Source organism: Euprymna scolopes, chromosome 10 (genome assembly GCF_053919585.1).
Source record: "Euprymna scolopes isolate OS-2025 chromosome 10, ASM5391958v1, whole genome shotgun sequence".
Lineage (NCBI taxonomy): Eukaryota > Metazoa > Mollusca > Cephalopoda > Sepiida > Sepiolidae > Euprymna > Euprymna scolopes.
The window spans coordinates 133,112,994-133,130,034 of record NC_136491.1 but is presented as its reverse complement, the minus strand read 5'-3'; the positions used below and the strand labels follow the sequence as shown (position 1 = coordinate 133,130,034).

The following is a 17,041-nucleotide window of genomic DNA, read 5'->3' as shown; positions in this document are numbered from 1 at the left end:
ATGTGCAACATTTATTAAAACATGTAACGTTGTTATTATTTTAAAATGGACTCAAACGTTCTATGTAGAGACTATAGCAAAATAAAAAAGAAAGAAAGTGCGACACGAACTTTTTGGAGCAAAGAAAAAGTTATTTATTTTCATTTCTTTCACACACAAGTCGCCGACATGTATTTATAACACGATAAGCATGCTCGCTCTTTTTTCTCTTTCTCGTCAGATAGCAGTCTTGTGTTTCAGGCTACAACCAACTGGAGTGTTACCGTAATTCCCTCTAGATCTCGCGTGTCGGCTGGTTTGCTTTCGGGAGCGTAGCGGGAGAGAAGAAACTCGCATATTTGTCGAGTGTATATACTAAATCGCCACGCGTTTTTTCCGTTTTTTTCTTTTCTTTTCTTGTCACCTTCCTTCATATCTTTATACTTATATATGCATTTCATTTCGTGACGTCAAGCTCGCGTCACACCTTAAAATGTTGACGCCAATATAAGCATAGCTCGGCAGGTAAGTCGTCAATATCCATACGTGTTCTGACTTTTTCAGTTAATAGCAAAGTCAGACTACGTTACAGATTTTACAATTGTAAATGAATAATGCTAATTATTTTAAAATCAGTATTTTAACAAGTTAATATTAATGTGTACATGCAAACAGACTATACATCGCATTTCTCTTAATTTATTTGTTTGACTGTTTGTTTCTCTGTCTGTTCGCTTCATTTCCTCACAGATATTACTGCACCCATCTGGCCGATATTTTTTAAGGACTTTGTTATTACAAAGTGCAGCAGTTTCAGTATTATAGCATCCGTTCGATGCACAATGTATAACTAATAGGGATTAATAGAAATTAGTATTTAAGTTCCACTTTTTCTCTGAAAATACTTAGTCGATTTGACTGAAATTTTGCATGGATCTTTGTTATGATAAGGTACAGCTTACTAAGTATTATGGTATCCGTTTGATGCACAGTTAGAGAATAATAAGCAGTAATAAAGATCAGTGTTTAAAATAAAAATAAGCACAAAATAAACCATATTTAATTATCAATTTGGCATAAAGTACTTATTCTAAGTCAACGGGCTATAACATTTGCCTGATCTTAATAGACTAAAAAATCTTGTAATATTGTACTTGGTGTTAAGTTGCAAATACGTTTTTAAATAATTATTGAAATGATGTTGGTGACTACAATGTGAGTATGCTAGACGATAACAATCACTGTATCACACGATTGCATCCTTTTACTTAAGAGTTACAAACATTTCTGTTTTATTTTGCAGGCCTCTTGGATTGACAAGCTTCGGAAACGACATCGGTTGTGGAGTAACTTACCCGACCTGAATTTATTTTCCAATATGCAAAGCCCGATGACCCTGTGGAACCGTGCCATTAGTCAAATCATGAGCCAAAAGTATTCTCGCTTCGACTAATCGCGATAAAGTTCGCGTGATCATGTCGACGAACACCAAGGATGAATCTCTCGGCTCCGAGTGTGGATCGAGCACGGAAAGAATCAATAGTTCCTTACAAAAGATTAGATCGGAGCTGGTAAGTTATTATTTTTTTTTAAGTTTAACTAGCAATACATGTGAGCGAGTAAGTGTTCAAATTCAGATTGATCTTAAGTCCAATTACTGTTGTATTTTTTTCATAAAACAATAATGAAATGATCACGCACACACATATATATAAATCTATATATATTAATATTTATATATATATAATATTAGTACTAATATATATATATATATATATCAAAAATGGTAATTAGTAATAACCTGAAGAGAGTGATCAATACTATTCCAGAGCAAATATGCATTTTATTTTTTTATTACCGTTTTATCTGTTTAGTTACACATGTTCCGGTTGCCGGATCATATCTACGATCTAGCAGCCTCGTCAGACCTTACAGAAGGATTTCTGTAAGGTTTGACGGGTCTCCTGGATCGTAGATATGGTCCGGCAACCGAAACATGCGTAACTAAACAGATAAAACAGTAATAAAAAATAAAACGTACACACACACACACATATATATATATATATATATATATATATATATATATATATATATATATATAATGAAATAAGAATTGCAATTAAGTTTACAAAGATAAGCCAAAATAGCAAACCTAAAATATATTATAAATATTAAAGACTTAATATGTATAAAGTAATCCTAACCAGATATAAAAGTTCAATAAAACCAAATAGGAAATAGAGGTTATAATAAGAACAAAGAAACATTTTAAAAACACTTTAAGAAGAGTTAAGAACATATTTAATTTTCAAAAAGGAAATACTCGTACAAATTAAGTTGATTGTCCTTAATCTGCGGAGTTTCGAAAGTAATACTACCTTTCTCATCAGAAGGAATAAGCAAATTGCGGAATCGAATTTTTCTTTCAAAGTATTTAATGAAATTACAAGTAAGTAATATAGCTTTTTGGTAAAAGTTAAAAAATAGTGAAGAAGAGGGAATAGGGGAAAAAAGAAAAATGATTTAACGTGAATGGATGGTCGGGTGAAGAGTAGAATATCCAATAATGGTAAAATCCAAGAAAAGTTGGCAAAAGTCCAGCATCCAGAGGTAAAAATCCAAAGGAATCGCGTTACTAGAAGATATTTCGATGTCATCCAAATAGCAGAATTCCGTGAAATAATTCACAAATGTGTACAAGGAAAAAAGAGTGATTTCATTGAAATCACTCTTTTTTCCTTGTACTTTTGCCATTAGTCAAGGAATTATTAAAAAAAGGAAAGATACATTGTGCGTAGAATGAAGAAATGGAGAGGTTTCAAGACGCTTCTGCCGAGGCCGCCCACATAGTTTTTAATATGATTTTTTTTTATTTATGCATATAGTTTTCAATATGATTTTTTTTATTTATGCATATAGTTTTTCATATGATTTTTTTTTATTTATGCATATAGTTTTTGATATGATTTTTTTTAAATTCATGCAGGTTTCGTATTTATAGGGCCAATTCTCTATTGATTATTATGTGGTATCCAAAATTTGGACTTTGGTGCTATCAGTCTAAATACAAAGCAAACCATTTAGCTCCCTACTCTTATTCGTTACAGTCTGATTACAGATAGATAAAGAAAACTTTTCAAATTAAACGACTTTAACCTATAAATGTATATTTGCGCATCCGTAGAAGTAACATGTTTAGTTGACTTACTCCTGCCATTTTTCAATACTTTACACGTTGACCTCTTAAGAGTGTATCGATTTTCACTATTTATTTCGACATTGCTCAATACATGGCTATAGCTTTGACTTAGTAGTTGTTGTAGCATAAATTTATGCCATATTTCATCCTCTCAGGAAATTGTTAGGTTTTATGCAAGGGTGCAACATTTTTGCATCTGTGTCGCTTAATGGGCATGAATATATTCTCATATATATATATATATATATATATATATATATATATATATATATATATATATATATATATGGGAAAAGGTGTTTGTCTAGCCGCACTGATGTGTTGTGATACATCGAAACAGGGTTGACTCAACTACCAGATTAAATAATAACACCAACTTAAATCAATCTACCGATCAATTATTAACCAACCCACCACATTATAATCCAACAATAGACCTAACGGAAAATAATCATAATAATCAAGAGGTAATATATATTGGTTCCACATCTGGCCCAATAAAACATAGAATTTCAACGCACAAACATTCTTTTAAAAATAACTCTCTATCAAACCAAACTACTCTATCCAACTATATTTGGCAACTAAAAAATAGCAATATTTCTTTCAACTTAAAATGGCAAATAATTGAGACTTGCAAATCATATAAACTAGGAGATAAATTTTGTACATTATGTACAAAAGAAACCCTAAAAATTTTAAAATATGAAGATATAAAAAGCACAACCAAACTAGTAAATTCAAGACACGAGCTTCTATCATGTAATCATAAACGTTGGTTTAAATTTAATAAATATAAACCACCTTAAATCATTAAAAATTACTCATTAGTAAAAATAGATTTTTTTTTTTTAATAAATTAAGTTAAACCAATTACCGCCCTTAGACTCGTAAATCAAATAATAAATAAATCCATGACAATTATCTCCCCTTAAAAACTTGCAAAATAAATACTCTCTCTCTATAGATATTAACTGTAGCGTCTTTAAATCAAAATACGCTAACGGAAACAATTTACTGCACGAGCGTCGCCCTTTTAAAATTCATCATTCAATAAAATAAAAAGCTATAGCAAACATCTAAATGACTACTTTAAATACAGTTCCTGATTTCAAAAAAAGAAAAACCAAAAGGTAATTATATATCTATATATTTTTAAATCAAATTTATTATGTAAATTCAAAAAAATATATATTTTTTCTACTCATTTCTATCTCTAACCTATACCAATTTTCTTATTAATTTTCTTATAAATTTTAAATCCAAACCTTTTACTTCAATTTTTCAGATTCATCTGCCTTACTTTTAATGCTAGGTTTATTTTTGGTGTCTTTCAATTCAATAGAAATCCTCCTAAATTTGCTGATGAGGAGACCGTGCTTACCAAAAAAACTATGTATAATTGTTCTACGTGACTTCATGTATACCACAAATAAAAAGCACGGATTTCCGAAACGATCGTACAGATAATTGACTTTGTTGTTGTTCCTTCTTATGAAACTGATTTTTAATTTAATTAAATTTTGATTTTTAAATTTTAAAAATTTTAAAAAATTTTAAATTATAAATCACATTACTTAATATATATATATATATATATATATATATATATATATATATATATATATATATATATTGTATTAGTTTTTATACTCGCAGACAAGCAACCATGAGTGTAGGAAAGGAATAATACACCTAGGAGTTTGTAAGGTATCATTTTTCCTCATGGCCACCAGAGAATATTCAACGATGGAATATTGCATAAGAGTTTAAGTTCACTGTTATTTCTGAATTCCCCGCAAAGTTATAAGTTAGAATAGCAATAGGAATATACTGACCAAATTATAGATAAAATCTGGAACCCTAATTAGAATTATGAAGGAAAATGTAATGTATCCAATACTTTTGCGTGCCACTATATATATATATATATATATATATATATATATATATATATATATATATAAAGAGAGAGATAAATAGATAGATAGATGTATAGATAGATGTGCGTGTGTTTATTGAACAACCTTACCCAGACAGAATCCCGCTATCAATTATATTTAGATTTTCAATATTGCTTGCTACGAATTGTTGAAGCGTAAAAAGGAACATGCTTTAATAATAAGCAGCCAACTAAATTAACAATATGCATGCAAAAATGTGTTGATAAATATGTAAGCATTGATTTTATATACTAATGAGTCACTTGACTATAAATGATATCAGTTGGCGATGCACAACTCATTGAGATAATTAGTTAAAATAGGCAGCATTCGATTCTTTGTTTCGACGATCTAAACAAGAATTTATCAGCATTGGACTTCAAAACATGTTTATGCAATATAATACAAATATGCTGTACTCACATAATGTTGCCTGAAAGATTTTTACTTTCATCTTAATAAAGCTTTTCTTTTTTGTAAATTAGACTTTTGTATTACAGATGTCGGAAGTTATGGAAAGTGACTTTAATTTTACAGTAGATGTAAATAAATAAGTTGTATCTATTAATTTGGCCTCCTTGGCCTTGGATGCAGGAGTGGAATCGTGCTGGAAGACGTAAAAGCGCTTTTGGTGATTTCGCCCATCATGGGCATCAACACCTGGTATTTCGTTTGTTTTGTAGCATGTAGAGAACAGATCGCATACGTACATTTACTATGAAAATAAAGCCTTTTTCTTCAAGAAAGGGGTTGCTGAGAAGAGAGCAGATCATTCTCTGTTTTATAAATTACATTTTTTTGGAAAAATCTATCTTAATCACTCAATTCATAGATGAAAACATGTCTACCAAAAATAGATCATGAAAGAATTATTAATGACGATGATTGGTTCTTGTCCGCTATGCATTGCGATAAGGTTAAGCCAAATTTCCCACAATGCGAAAGTGTCGGGGGCATATTTAGTTTTTAATTGTGTCTCATTTTTTTTCACGCATGCGCCCTGGGTGTAACGACTTGACGTTTATACTCGTTCGTAATTTCGTCTGTGCATCCTGTAACTGTCATGTTAATACCCAGTCTTATAGATTAGAAAATTTTTTCCATGTCATCTATGTTAATCACTTAATCCATAGATAAAATGATAACATGGCCACCAGCAATCGATTATTTATCGTTTTTAGATTTTGAATAAATCGATGTTGTTTTTCTTCTGAAAATTCATCGAATGAAAAGTCAACATTGTAAGAAACATGTGAAGTGAGTTTCCTTATTTGAAGAAAATTCTTAGTTTCGCTTTCCTTCTTTTTTCTTTGTCTCTCTCTCTTTGCTCCATCTTCTTTCGATGTTTTCCACTATTTCTTTTATCTGTTTATTCTTTCCCTCTCTTTCTGCTATCGCTTTTTCAGTCTCTCTTCTCTTATTACATTTTATAGTTCGCCATGTTTCTCTATCTTCTTCTACGCCCTTCTCTCTCACTTACTATGTCTCTTCTCTCCCTTTCTATTCCCCAATTTATACAGCACCTTTTCTAGTTTCTATCTAACTTTCTTTCTCTCTCATTATTTTGAACATCTATTTTCTCTCTCGTTCTGCTTCGGTTCACTTTTTGCATTGGCGACTCTCAGTGAAACCTGGCGAAGCTTTTACGAACCTAAGAGAGATATAAATGGCAATAACACAACACTATTTTTTATCATAGAGTATGGTCATCGCTTTGACTGTAAAACGCTAATCTTACAAAAAGGATGCATAATAAATCTACACATCGTTTAATTGAGCCTGCCCTTTTTCCCACTGTAACAATGGAAAGGCTTTTAACATATCTCATTCCATATATTAAAAACGATCATTAGTGAAAATGATTTGGACATTGGTTAATTTTAAATTTGTTCATTCGTGTATATATATATATATATATATATATATATATATATATATATATATATATAAACTGAACGTCTGTGTGTATGTCTAGTCACGAATAGGCTCCTATATGGTTGACTATTATAGAAAACTGATCACATATAATGATAGAAGATGTATCGAGACCCAGGAATGGGTATGTTTGATTTGGCATAATGATGATTCATTTAAATTGTGTGGTCTGCATTCGAGGCTGGTCCACAAAGTTTGGAAATAAAAAATTATAAAATTAAAAAGAAAACGTTTACAGGTGTTTTTGATATAGATGTGCATAATAATACTTTGATAAGTATGTTTTAACTTAAATAGGGATACAATTGTGGGGTCTGCGTACGCGCATGGCCTTCATAGAATGGAAATAGGCACAAACTTTAATAAAGACTTTTCATATCTATCTGCGTAAGTGTACTTTGATAGTTATGTTTCAGTTTGAAGAAATATGGTATAATAAACCTATGGGGTGTTCGTTCGCGCCTGACCTCCATAGAATGGAAATATGTCACAAAGTTTAACAAGGTTTTCTAATATAGATCCACAGAATATTGTGATAAGTGTTTCAGTGTAAACAGGTATGGTATAATAAACTATGGGGTTTATCTATTTCATTTATCCTTTCGTCATATTTTGCTTTGGTTTTGATACCCCCAAATTCTAAGCTATCTCTTTACAACCCTTCCTTTTCATAACCTATAATACTTTCATAAATCAGAGTCCATTTTCTGTAGGCTGTTTTTGAACCCAGTCAACGACGGGTACTTTTGCTAGTATATATATATATATATATATATATATATATATGTATATATATATATGTATATATACATATATATTTATATATATATATATATGTATATGTATATATATATGTATATATACATATATATATATACATATACATATATATATATATATATATATATATATATATATATAAATAATGCACTTTGTATGTATATATTACAGATGTGAATGTATGGTGTATATGTACGAAAGTGGTTCCAAAAGTAATGCCTCCTATTTTTTTACTCAAAAAGTTAAAGAGATACCAAGACAGGAGTGGTGCCATTAAAATGAGCGACCTTTGTGCCCGAGATTTTATTTTCCTACATAGTCACCTATATTCTCAATGCACTGAATTTACGGTTGTAAAAGTCAGTGCTTGCCGAGCAGTCCATGCTTTCACGACTGTGATTACTGCATTGTTGCCCTGGTGTCCGAACAAGTGAAAGTTTAACGGTGCAAGGTAAGGACTATACTGTAGGTAAGACAGCACCCGCACTGTTGAATTTCTTACACATTCAGTGGTCTTCAAACTGGCTTGTGGCATTGTCGTGTTGCAAAGAGAATATTTTCTTTTACTCAGGCAATTTGAGTCTTCAGCTTTGTTCAACGTAACGGTCATAGTCAGCGCTGGTCCCAAGAAATTCAGAATGATAACGCCCTTTCTGTCCCAAAAGACGATGCACATAATTTTCCCCGCACATGTCTGTTTCTTGAACTTCTTCATAGCTGGAGAGCATGAACAGTGCCATTCGATCGACAATCGTTCGGACATCGTCTCATAGTGAGGACTCCGTCTCATGGTGGTTATACCACGTCTCATCACCAGTGACGATGCGATCCAAGAATCTGCCCCCCTTCGACTTCTACTGATTTAACAGATCCAGACAGACATCCAGTTAGTGGTCTTTTTGGTCCTGCGTGAGCGTATGTGGAACCTTTCCGAGCAAACACGGTTGTATCCTAATGATGACAATATCGTTTCAAGTGGACTGACATCCACATTCGATTCTACACGCAGTTCCTTCACCGTTATTCGCCAATCAGCGCGGGGAATTGGTTGAGGTGCACAGTGCTCTTTGGTGTGATAGGCGTGCATGGGCGACCAGAGCGCGCTTTGCCACTCACATCACTATCGCTACTCTGTAATCGACCAACCCGTGTCCCAACTATACTGACGTCAACTGTATCGACTTCGTCGACGTTCAACAGACGCCGCTGAACATTGATCGGTTCAATTTTTTTTAGAAGCATAAATGCGCATTGAATTCCCCAGAATTTAATGACGCATTTCTTCTTCTGACGCACGTACTTGACAGGACGTGCTTTCTTAGAGTGTCACACCGTCAATATCTATAACCGAGAGAAGAAACTTTCAGCTCATTAATGTATCAGTTTAGTCACGATAACAATGTAATTTGCCATCTCCTCTAATCCATCCGGCCTGGATAACAAAAAATAGAAAGCATTAATATGGAACCTTCTTGTATATATACTTGTGTATTTTCCTAGTTTGATGGACTCTCCGTCGATTTTCGACGTATGAGACTCCGACAATTGACCTGAAGGTCTAGAACTCAGCATGTCGACATTCACTTAGACATATGTGGCACTTTAGTCCTGCTAGAGACTTGCAATGGCGACCGCAGTGGTGACAGACATATAAATGCGAGAATTTAGCTCCACACTGCTCAGTATTATTTTTTGACTTGACTCTCGCTTCTTTTAGTTTTTCGATGCAAAACGCCGAGAACTCCTTGATTTTTCTGTCACACATTTCTATCCACTTCCTTCTGTCTTTTGCAGTTAGCTCAATGTTGTTATAACCTGCAAATTAGACTTTATTTTGTCTTTGTAACGCAATCATGGTCGTCCCACGTTTCGACGGCCTCTGTCTAATTGGCCATACAGGAGTTGCTTCGGTATCCTATCATCATCCATTCGCATCACATGACCCGCCCATCGAAGCTGCGACTGGATTAAGAAGCTTTCGATGTTGCTGATTTTACAAAGTGTGAATAATTTCGCATTTGATATTTTGTCTTTCAAAGTAAAACTGCAAATGGCACGTAGACATCTCTTATGGAAGACGTCAAGTTGCGAAATGCATATTTCAACATAACAGAGAAGTAAAGGGCGAATAGTACTGGAGCCATTACACAACCTTGTTTTGTTCCATTGGTCACATTGAAAGGCTTTCCTAGTTTACGTTAATTTAAATATGTCATTCTCACTTTGCGTGTATACTCTTGAAATAACTGACTCCGTCGTCACGGACTACGTTCAGCTATTCACTCTTTAAAAAGCTCACAAAACACTTGGCGAAACGTCCAACACTTTGGTTTTCCTTTTCCATTTCCATTTTTAATTCACATCGTCGGATTTTATCCATTTATTATGATTATATATATATATATATATATATATATATATATATATATATATATATATATACAGGTTTTATCAGTTTCTGAGAATTATCTGGTTAAATTATCAGTGTCAAACCTCAAACCCGCCGTCTTTTATCTTTTTAAATCGGAGGCAAAAGTTGCTACAAGATCCATTACTTGACAAATAGAAAATGAAATTGATAAGAAAAAGAAATAAAAATTGATAATAAAAAGAATAAAAAGAAAAAAAATATATGCAGAGACCCGACAGTTTATTTAGCAAAAGTTGGAGTTACATACAACATTATTTTTCAATGTAACAAACAGATGCTGGTGGAAGCGATCATCTTAAAACGGCCGCGAAATAAATCATATATTTTTGGTGACCATGTTTTTTTCCAAAGTTGTGAAAGCTTTCAAGGTGTCTTCAGAGATTTGATCATGTGTGATCTCGGCCTCGATCACACTCTAGAAGAAACAAGTCAAAGGAAGTTAGGGTCGAGTGAAGAGGGCGGCAATACGGGGTGAGGTCGTCATGTCTTTGTGTGCAAGAAGACGAAGGAGCGTCCGGCGGAGATATCTGTCTAAGCCTTTAACACTTCCTTTCTTTTTGTCAGATGTCGGATTTTGCTGCAACAAGCTCTATAGATCGTATTTCATTTCCTTCATTACATTCTTTTGCTAATCTCTATTCCATATCGCGTCTCTCTATCTTCTATTCGACTGTTTACCTATCTCCTGTTTACGTCGCGTTGCCACTCTGCATTATTTTAAATATACATGATAGGTCAACACCTGGTAGATTCTGGCTGACTGTTGCTAAATTAATCCCCGGCAGAAGCAGCAGTACCACCACCCGCCCGACTTGCAACTGTGCCGTTACGAGGATGATGTAATAAGATTTTATCAGTCGGGTTAAACTAGTTAAAGATTACAATCATCCTTCCTGCATAGTGGGTGAGCGTGAGAGGATGTCTGCTGCAGAAAATGGCTCGTTTTTTAGTCTCATCGCTTTCTCTATGCCACGAACAAACAACCATTTCCTACCGCGATTTTCAGTGTGGGGTAGTCCAATTCTCCAAATATTTCTGTATCTCTCATTTTTATGACATTTGGAACGTTGCATGTTTGTTTGGGGTAATTTTACGACACATCAAACCATATAGGGTTGTAACAGAGCATGAAAATATTAGCAGCAGCCGTCTTAACACATATGCAAATTAGCAAGTGTGCGCGAGCTTGCGTGACAAGAAGGAGATAAAAATCCACCACGTGGTTGAAGAGAGATAATTGCTATCAGACAAAATGGACGTGTGAATACGAGGGCGAGAAAGCGATGGCTACCACCAGCGTCAAGTGACAGGCCACGGAGACATTTAAAACGCACGTGTGTTCGAAAAGACTTTGGAAATATAATGAAATGCGTTGTTTTGAAAGAACCACGAATAAATGTATTTCATTTGAATTTCCAAAAAATGCCGAGTCGGATTTTTGTTTATTTCCTTTTGTTCGTTTGTCCCTGCAACGGTACCCACGTTATAAGGTAATTTGATGCTGAAACAATAACTATCATAAAATGATTATTTCTGGTGATGGTTGTTTCTTGTTCATATGCATCGTGATACGCCTGAGCCAGATTTCTTAGAACGCGAAAGTGTCGAGGAAATTTTTTTTTTACAAAGAAGTCACCACTTATCCAGGCCAAGAGGCAACTCGAGGATAAGGGTTAATGAGAGTATAGTGGTCAAGGGGAACATGGCAGTCATCGTTAGTAGTGGAAATTTGGTAAATTGAATTACTTAAGAGGATGGCTCATCAAGAATTTGTTTACAATGGACTTGAAGACAATCATATTGCAGTCAGTTCGAAAGCAGGAAAACGGTACAGAGTTCCACAGGCGTTCAGTTCTAAGAAAAAAGCTTTGTTCATGCAATCTACGCTTAGGTTTAAGCACAGATAAGGAGTGGTGGAAATTACTGATAGTGATTTCAGTTAGACGAGTGTTTTTCGTGAAAGTCAGGTCACCTGAATTTTTAAATACGGACATACTGATGAGGTTTTTCAGGATGTTGGGAAGCTTAAACAGCTTTGTAAGTATGTCAGTTCTGGTTGGAGCTTTTTCAGCACTATAATAGGAATGCCGTCAGGGCCAGTTGCTTTACTGGAATAAAGGTTTTTGATTAGCTTGGCAACATCACGCACAGATATTTGTATGTCGCATAAAGTGTTTTCAGACACAGGAGAAAATACGCGGGGGGGGGCTGATCGCATAGGGTAGAATTATCTACAAAGTTTTTGGCAAAGAGTTTGGCTTTGTCTGATGCTGACGCGATTACTTTAGGTCCATTGATGAGGAAATATTTAGTTTCTAATTGTGCCTTATTTCTCTCCCACACATGCGCTCTAACTGGCCATTTGACGTTTATACTCGTTCGTTAATTCGTCTGTGCATTCTGTAACTGTCATGTTCATGCCCTGTTTTATAGATTACATACATTTTTTCATTGACATCTATGTTAATCATTTAATTAACAGATAACATGATAACATGGCCACCGGCAATCGATCGTTTATTTTGGTGGGTATTTTCAATAAATCAATGATTTTCTTTTCACAATTCATCGTACTGAAAGTCAACATTGTGAGATTCGTTTCCAACAAAGAAAACGTGGAATGAGTTTTATTATTTAAAGACAATTCTTAGTTTCGCCATCTTTTCTCTTTATATCTCCAGTATTTCTCCATTTCTTCTTTCTCGTCTTCTTTCTATCTCTTTCTCTGTTCCTTTTATCTGTTTACTCTTTCCTTCACTTTCTGCTATTACTTCCTCTTTCCCTTTTCTTATCACCTTTTTTTAAATTCCATATGCTTTCTCTATTCTCTCTCTCACTTATAATGTCTTTTCTCTCTATTTCTTTCTATTTCTCACTATTATACAACTCCGCTTCTCTTATTATTTTTCTATCTAACTTCCTTCCGGTCTCATTCTTTTAAATATTTTTTGCATTTCGCTCTTTGTTCTTTCTTATTTCTAGGGAATAATTTTAGAGACTACAAGCAGGGAAACCCGATGATATCAGGAATTGAATTGCACTTACAATATTCTAATGTCATTGAAACCGGTGAAATCGGTGGAATCGCTCATTTTTCAATTAAATCTAAGTCAGTTTACGTCATGTTTTAGTTTACATTGTACTGATTTTATGCATTTTCATATAATGGCTTGAATTGAAGTTTAAAAGGCAAAAATTAAATATAATAGTTCAATTGTTCTCTAAACAGAGGTATCATTTTGAACGCACCCTCCTCTTATCAAAGCATCCATGCTTAATTTTATACGCCAGTTCTGTCTGCTTGTGCAATGAAAAAACTTCTCAAATGCACTTGTGATGTTAGACTGTATAAGGTTATTAACTTCGGATTGTCCCTTCTTTTATTTTTTTCGATTAACGCTTTTCGATACGTATCAGAGGCATTCCAGCGCAAAACTTATCTGAGAACACCCTCTGATGAATAAAATGAATTTGAAAGAAATCAACCCCACCAAAGTAGGAAGAGAAAAAGAGTGAAACTAAGGATTTCATTAAAATAAGAAAACTTACCACATACAGGCACACATACAGACAAAAAGTAGAGATTTTAATTATGTCATTGGAATCAACCTCGCTTAATTTGATTGATTTAGGAACGTTATTATTATTTTTTTTTACATCGAGGTCACGACTTATCAAGGCCCAGAAGCCACTCGGGGATAAGGGTTATTATGTGTACAGTAACCAATGGGATAGTATCGTAGTAATAGTTAGTATTGGAGATTTGATAAAGTGTCATTACTTAAGGGGGCGGTTCATCAGGAATTTGTTTGTGTTGGACTTGAAGACATCCAAATTGAAGTCGGGAGGGAAACAGGCAATCGGAACAGAGTTCCACAGGCGTGCAGTAAGAAAAAATCTACGTTTTGGTTTAGGCACGGATAAAGAGTGAGGGAAATTATTGACAGTGGTTTTAGCTAGTCGGGTGTTTTTCGTGAAAGATTGGCGAGAGGGGACCAGAGATTGGAGCTCAGACGAGCACTTACCATGGAAGTAACGATAAAACAGAGACTGGCTCGCAACGTCTCTTCTATGGGAGAGAGGTTGCAGGGAAGAGAAAGGGGCATTCCCCACCAAGCCACGAAGTCTATTTTGTACTCTGTCAAGACAGGATAAGCTGTTTTTAGCAGCTCCTGGATGTGGCAGCAGTACTCCATCCTTGGACGTACTTGCCTTTTATATAGATAGAGAATTGCATCATTAGTGAGATATCTTCTGGAGCGGTAGAAGGATCCCACTATTTTCCCAGCGACCTTGGCCACAGACTTGATGTATGTGTTCCATTTCAGATCAGGAGTAAAGATCAAACCCATAAGCTTATCAAAACATGGGGCCTCCCCTAGACGAGAGCCATTCATTTCAATTGATGCCAGATGGGGATCAGAGCGTTTATGATGTAATGATGGGGGCTCGACTGTATACCGTGTTTGGTTACTGTTATACTTGTTATAAAATCGAAGCAATCAGATGCCACAACAGCTTATAAAATGAATTAAATCTTGTTGATTTTTTCAGTAAAATCTTTCTGCCTAAAAACAATACAGCCATTATGTCTCTACTGATCGTGACTGGATTATTTTTTTACCATGAAAGGCTTTTTTAACTGGATGTATTTTTCTTTTCTTTCTTTTTTTTTTGCCTTGGAACTACATTTTTCTATATCAAGAATGACTATGCACTCAATAATGATATTCTCAAGTATTCACCCATCTGGTAACCATTAGGTTGAATGTTGCTTTACTTCAGTGATCTAATGAGATCACCTGTATTGTGGAGTACTTTTGTCACATTTGGGCTGGTGCATCTGCTACTAGTCTCTCACTCCTAGACAAGATTCAAAAGAGAGTCGCCAACCTGATAGGTCCTGAACTGTCATCTAAGCTTCAGCCTTTGTCCCATCGACGAAATGTTGCATCCCTCTGCATGTTCTGCAAGTACTTTAATGGTGAATGCTCTGACGAACTACAAGCACTTGTACCTCCTCGAAGTGACTACCCCCGACAAACCAGACAAACAACTAAGTCCCACCTCTTTACAGTAGTAATCCCTAAGTGTAAGAAAGCCTTTTACTCCAATAGTTTCTTCCCCAGAACTGCAAGATTTTGGAACTCCCTTCCAGGATTCTGCTTTCCCAACTGTACTGATATGCAGAAGTTCAAGTGTAATGTGAACAAACATCTTGCTACTCATCTTCCTTCATAATGACCCTGCAACTTATGTCCCCGATAGTAGCCTCCTACTTCAAAGTTGCACTGTGCCTTGTTTGGGGTGAAAATTGATTTAAAATATGTATATGATAAAATTCTTATTATACTCATAGCTGTTTAGAAATGTCGGATTCATACACAAATCAATATTATGTTTGTTTAAATAAACCCTATACAATTTGAATCCGGTATAACATTTTATGGGTCGTAACGGTATCCATTCAGCTAATCATACACCCACGCACACTTGAAATTTTATCCCTTAACAATAATGCAATTATTTTCATTCTATCCGCGATTAAATCGTATATTCTGCAACAATTGATAAAAAAATTAATTAAATAGTTCTCTATATGGCAGTTTATTCAAACTCCTCTGCCTAATATTCACAGACAACATTGAAACAAAGATATAGAAGACATTGCCAAGGATGCTGCAAAGAAGTTGGGATCCTGTAACCGCGCTAGAGAACTTTTCACACCTGCTAGTATTTACATCTCTACAAAACAATTATTTGCTCATGCGTGTAGTATTGTGGCCAAATTTGGACATTTTAACTATTATGTAGCCGCCACGAAATTTCTTAAACCACTATTGTGCTGTGCTTTCCGTGGTGATTCGTGGGCCAAACGCTTCATTGATATCGCGAGCAGTTTGGGCAGCTTTTCGGTGTAGCTTGAGTTAAAATAAGAAATAGTGCGAATTTGCTTTTTCCATATTGTATTCAACGTTATGAAAAGAAAACATAATTGTTTTAAAACGATTGCAATTTAAATTATTAGATAGAACGGAAAACGCTTTGTACAATGAAGTAAAGATATTATGAAGTAAATTTATTTGAAAATTCATCATTGTATATATCAAAATAAAAAAAATCCGCAAAAACCTTCTTGCTAACATAATTTAAAAGTTCCAAAACCGCAAGAACTTGTCAACCTGATAGCACTTTACATGCGTTCATTTTATTGTGTTCATCAGACTTTAAATCATCATCATAATCATCATATGAATCCGAAGACTATTGTTGGCACTGGTTTCCTTGATATTTTTCTAATCAGAATTCTGTCTAGAAAGAAATCAAATACTTAAGCGAAGATTGATCTCTGTAAAACGAACTGGATCTGAACTTGGGACACCTAGGTTTTTAATCTATGTCGTTAAGCAGTTGACCACCATCACCGTATTCCCAAAACTTGAATTTGACGTGTCATTGTCCTGATTATTAACTTTTTAAATTGGCTTTTGTATCTTAAATATTGTTTTGTATATAAGCCTGTTCATAAAGATATAATTCTTTTGTTTGACCTTTTTTATGAATGTAATTCTATGTGCAAACCTTTTTAATTAACGATAAATGTCCTTACATAATAAACCTTGAAATTGCGAAACTCATTCTGTTTGAAGACCTTTTAATGATATTATCTTTACATATTTCCATTTTCGCTTTTGCAGTCTGAAATTCGCGATCAAGATTTGAAACTTCTGAAACAGTTGATCACGATCAGTGAAACAATCAAAGCGCTGA

The 17,041-nt window shown here is 34.4% G+C and overlaps 1 protein-coding gene across 2 annotated transcripts in view; it reads left to right on the top strand.

Moving 5' to 3' along the window:
- The window catches only part of LOC145286279 (uncharacterized), a 128,506-nt gene that overhangs the window by 91,755 nt on the left and 19,710 nt on the right, over nucleotides 1-17,041 (top strand). For both annotated transcript variants that reach the window (XM_080135118.1, XM_080135119.1), the window contains exons 2-3: nucleotides 1,283-1,550; nucleotides 16,969-17,041. The exon at nucleotides 16,969-17,041 is cut by the window's right edge and continues 207 nt beyond it. In XM_080135118.1, coding sequence (XP_079991244.1) covers nucleotides 1,455-1,550; nucleotides 16,969-17,041 — 169 coding nt within the window. In that variant the 5' untranslated portion in view covers nucleotides 1,283-1,454. The remainder of the gene's footprint in view (nucleotides 1-1,282; nucleotides 1,551-16,968) is intronic.